Source organism: Echinops telfairi, unplaced genomic scaffold (assembly GCF_000313985.2).
Source record: "Echinops telfairi isolate 266 unplaced genomic scaffold, ASM31398v2 ScPeMD7_70;HRSCAF=299, whole genome shotgun sequence".
NCBI lineage: Eukaryota > Metazoa > Chordata > Mammalia > Afrosoricida > Tenrecidae > Echinops > Echinops telfairi.
In genome coordinates, this window is record NW_022103968.1 from 26118255 (window position 1) to 26123437 (window position 5183).

Genomic DNA, 5183 nt, shown 5'->3' on the forward strand with positions numbered 1-5183 from the left:
CCCGCCTCTGTACCGCCGCTTTCGGCTCCGTTGTGCGTGCGAGGGACGTCGGGGGCGGCGCCGTAGCAGTTGCCCCTGGTAACCGGGAGGCAGCAGCAGGAGGAGGAGGAGGAGGAGGAGGAGGGATTCGGCGGGAGGATGGTGAGTGTGGGAGCCGGGGGCCCTCCGGAGCTGGCCGGTCACCCTCCGGTCCCCAGGCCCAGGGCAGGGCCCTGCGCTCTGGCGTGCAGCCCGATGTGTGGTTTCTGGGTCTCGGGGAGACGGCGGGAATCCGGGAGGATGGGCCCTGGAGGAAGGCCTGGGCCTGTGGAGGAAGGCGGGGCTTGCTGCGGGTCCTGGGCTCTGGGAAGGGGCTACCTGGGTGCGTGGCTGGCCGAGTACGTTGCAGGGACTCCTTCATTGCTTGGGGATCGCGGTGAAGGCGGATCCGAGGAGGGCAGAGAGTTGCCTCCCCAGGTAGGCTTAGCTTTCCCCGGGGAATCCGCCTCTCCGCGCCACAGGACAGTGACCGGATCCGCTTGGGGCCGAGCCCGAAGCGGGGAGAGGGCCAGTGCTGTTTGAGGTCTCCCTGGTGGTACCAGGGGAGATGGTAGCCTAGCTCCCCTCAGCCCCGAGAGATGTGAGCCTCTGGGGCATGGAAGTCCCAGGGCACAAAGAGATGTTGCTTGACAGAGAGATGCCTGCTAAATCCTAAAGCCCCTAGGCGTCTACGTGGCGGGTGCGCTTCTGCAATCTCTAGTTGTTTCTGCAAAATCTAGTTGGCAACGACTGATTTCCTGCTCAACACAGCCCACACAGCAGGCAAACTGCTCAAGTCTGGAGTAATTCCTTCGGAACCTGTTGCAGCCCTTTGCATAAAACCAGCTGGACCAAAGGGCTTAATCCCAGTTTGGTGTCTCCAAAGAAAGAAGAGTAGGGGTTTAAAACTGGGAGTGCCCAGCCATTTGGGGCAAGCCTGTTCTCCGCCAGCCCTAATTAAAGTTCCCCCAAAGGGTAAATTATGGTCTGTGTGTGACAGATTTGACATTCTGCCTTCTTGCTGCTGGAGAAATTAGCAAACTGCTTCCATAAAGATTTACAGCCTTGAAAACCCTTAGAAGGCAACTCTGCCTCTGTTCAGAGGCTCCCTGGGTCAGAAGCTGCACCATGACATGGGAAACGAGCTTTCTTGATCGCGCTGCAGTTTTGGGGTGGGAGTTAAAATGGAATGTGTTGTTTTAGAGCTTGTCAATAGAAAAAAATTTTTTTTTGTTATTTAGAACAGGTTAAGTGGTTTAGAAGCTACAAAGAGCCAGTACTCAAATTTAGAGTTACTTTCCCACCCCACCCCAATTCCATCTTGATGTTTAAATATATGGATCCATTCCTAGCTTTTTTTTTTTTTTTTAAAGAAGAAAAAGTTAGATTCCCCTCAACGAGAAAACAAGCAAACACGTGCTCATGTTCAGGCTGAGTCGGAATTGACCCGCTGGCAGTGGGTGCGTTGTTGTGATTATCCAGTGAGAAAATTTTTATTGTGAATGAGGGAGAGTGCGGAGTGGAGACCAAAGCCCCTCTGGACATCCCCTTACAGAAGGGTTGAAGGGAGGAGATGAGCCAGTCGAGGTGCAGTGTAGCAACCATGAAACAAAGAACTTTGCTTTAGTTCTTTAATGCTTACCCCCCCACCCTCCACTGTCATGATCCCAATTCTACCTTACAAATCCGGCTAGACCAGAGCATATACACTGGTACAGATAAGAACTGGAAACACAGGGAATCCAGGACAGGTAAACCCCTCAGAACCAGGAGGGGGAGGGGAAGGGGAAGGTGGGATAGAAAGGGGGAACTGATCACAAGGATCTATATATAAGCCCCTCCCTGGGGGACGGACAACAGAAAAGTGGGCGAAGGGAGATGTCAGACAGTGTAAGACATGACAAAGTAATAATTTATTAATTATCAAGGGTTCGTGAGGGAGGGTGGGGGGAGGGAGGGGGAAATGAGTTGATACCAAGACTCATGTAGAAAAATGTTTTGAGAACGATGGTGGCAACAAATGTACAAATGTGCTTGACACAATGGATGGATGGATGGATTGTGATGAGTTGTACGAGCCCCCAATAAAATGATTTAAAAGGGGAAAAAAATCCAATTGATTTTCCACTGTCAGGTTTTATAGAAGTAGGGTGATTTGATCTGAAGTTGCCAATCACGTTTCACAGTTGCTATACGGCAGTTATATTAACCCCCAGGCTAAACAGATTTTTTACAAGTGTTTTCTTTTTATTAATGGTTTTATACATGAATTGTCCATTAATAGGCTAAGTTTTTCTCAACAAACGAGTACAAACATAAATATTTACGCAGAAAATAATTGGAGCTGAAAGGAAATAGGCGTGCCAAACCAACAAAGAACGAGGTTTGTCATAGAAGAGAATTGGTTAACTTCTTCCATTTCTCAATTAACTCAATTTATTTTAATTACAGGCCACCATTCATTAAGTCACTGCTCTTGTCGCAAGGTGCAAATTGACTATTTATATAGAGACACTGTATCCAACCAACAGGCAGTGTGTGCAACATATTGACAGTGTAGCCCAGCGTTCTCAACCTGTGGATTGCAACCCCTTTGGGGGTCGGACGACCCTTTCACAGGGGTCACCCGATTCATAACAGTAGCAAAATTAGTTATGAAGTAGCAACAACAATAATTTTACGGTTGGGGGGTTACCACCACATGAGGAACTGTTAAAAGGTTGCAGCATGAGGAAAGTTGAGAACCACTGGTGTAGCCGACATTGTGTGTGCTGTCCCTAGGTGCTGTCCCGTGCATAGGGACCCTAAGTCCAACAGAAGGAAGCACTGCCCAGTCCCGTGTCATCCTCATCATCGTTCCTAGTTTTGAGCCCATTGTTGCAGCCACTGTGTCAGACCGTCTTGGTGAGCGTCTTCCTCTCATGACCCTCTACTTGTCCTCTATTGTTGCTGTGACAACGATCAAGACAGATTTTTATTTCATTTACTTTCCCTGGAATTAACAGAAAGAAAATAGGGCAAAATATTCTAAGATCTTTATCTGGAGCTGATGTCAGGGCTTAAGTGGAGAGCAAATGTTTTGAGAATGATGAGGGCAATGAGTGTAAAAATGTGCTTTACACAATTGACATAAGTATGGATTGTGATAAGAGTTGTATGAGCCCCTAATGAAACTATTTAAAAAAATCTTTATATGGTTTCCCAAATACACTTCCCCCCATTATTTTCATAAAGGTGAGCTGTTCTTAGAACTGGAGGTGGGATGTTGAATGTTAAACATGAGTCTGATTAGATGTGTTGCATCTGGTCTCCATAAGCCACCCCCTCTCCCCCGTGTTTATTTGTATAACTAAAGAATGTGTCCCAAGCTTTGTGTGGAGTGTGGGTGCGTGCGTGCGTGTGTGTTTCAAATCTTTATTCACTTAAACCCAACTGCCCTCGCCTTGATTCCAATGCATAGCAGCCCCAGCCCCTAAGACAGGGTAGACCTGCCCCTGTGGCTTTCTGAGACTGTCACTCTTTGCGGGAGTAGAAAGCCAGTGTTTCTCCTGTGGAGCAGCGAGTGGTTCAAACTGCTGACTATATGGATGGCAGCCCAACTCATAATCACTGTGCCACCAAGACGCCTTTTCAAGACACCTTAGCTATGACTAATGTATAGATAGATATTTACTTAACTTGAATTGCTGTTTAAAAGATAAAACAAACCATAATTGGTTTCCTGGAACATTTATGATTAGCATGGTAAAAAATTGTGATGACAGTAATTTTAGTGCATGACTAATCACTGTTTATGTAACATAGGACTCATTCATTTAGTAACTACTTATGGGGTACTCCCACCTCTATGAACCTAGTTGCAGTTATCAAATATGTTCAACATTTGAAGATGGCTCTGACAGGATTTATGTTCCTGGTCAGAAAACGATCAGTGAAAAATAAGACACAATAAAAGCAAATACTGTTTTGCATACTTCCTATGTGCCATGTGTGACTATGCATGACCTCATGAATCCTCCAAACATTTTCTTGAGATATAAGCATTGTTTTGGGTTTGTAAATAAGAGTTCATGGTTTGTAAAACATGGGGCAGTGGTGCCTGACTTCCTCCAACTTCACAAGAAACAGAACAAAACAAAACCCACTGCCATCCACTTGATTCTGACCCATAGTGACCTTCTAACTATGGTTTCCAAGACTGTAAGTCTTCACAGAGCAGACAGCCTCACCTTTCTCCCCTGGAACTATGAAAGGGTTAAACTGTTGACCGTGCAGTTGGCAGCCCAACACTTTACCCACAAGGCCAACTTCATACGGGGCAAGGAGACTCAGGATAAATCACCCGAGGCCATCCCCATGAGGTGGAGTAACTACCATCCCATCTTGTTTTCCCAACTCTGACACCAGCTCTGCCTCCCACTGCACTCAACTTCTCTGCTGGGTTTTATTTTGGTTTATTTACATATGGTCACACAGAACTCACCGACCATATGCACGGTTACGGAGTTTTCAGGGAAGTAACAGGCTATACCTCAGGCTCCGAATCAACTCAGAAGTAACAGGAACAACTCAGAATTCAGTTCTCAATCACGATAACTTATCACTGTCTGCCACTCGGCTTTCCTCGGAGCTTCTTGAGCACAGTGGGTCAGGAGCCTGGCTCAGCCCAGGGTCCAGAAGCACCCCACTCCTCCAGGAAGCTCCCTCACTCTGGGCTTCCACCACACAGACTCGGTTCTGCCCTCTCAGCTCTCATTGTTTCCCTACCGTTCCTTCTCGTCCTCCCTCACAGTCTGCTGTGTTCCAACTCTTTATTTTCAAAACTCTGATTCCTGGGTCTAGGAGGTTCCCAGCACAAGGGATCTTGAGTTCAAAGGATACACTCCGTTCTTATCTCTTTTTCTTCATGGTAGTAAATGCCCCCACCCTCTACACTGGATGGGCTGCCTTTTAAACCTTGCAGGCTTAAAAGCTCACCAATTCCACCTGTAGGGTTCCAGATGCCTTATTTGGGTAGTCCCACCCCCACAGAGTTTCCATGCATCTTATTTTCATTATTACCAGGCTGTCCAATCCCCTTGGTGGGCCACAGGTGCCTTATTGGCATAGTCCCACACAGTCATTCTTTTTTTTTTTTTATCGTTTTATTAGGGGCTCATACAGCT

At 47.0% G+C, this 5183-nt stretch overlaps 1 protein-coding gene across 1 annotated transcript in view; it reads left to right on the forward strand.

Annotated features, from left to right (window-relative positions):
• The first annotated feature begins 123 nt into the window (after positions 1-123).
• ARL3 (ADP ribosylation factor like GTPase 3) overlaps positions 124-5183 on the forward strand; it is a 41179-nt gene continuing 36119 nt past the window's right edge. Inside the window, exon 1 of the mRNA XM_030885988.2 lies at positions 124-141. Coding sequence (XP_030741848.2) covers positions 139-141 — 3 coding nt within the window. The 5' untranslated portion in view covers positions 124-138. The remainder of the gene's footprint in view (positions 142-5183) is intronic.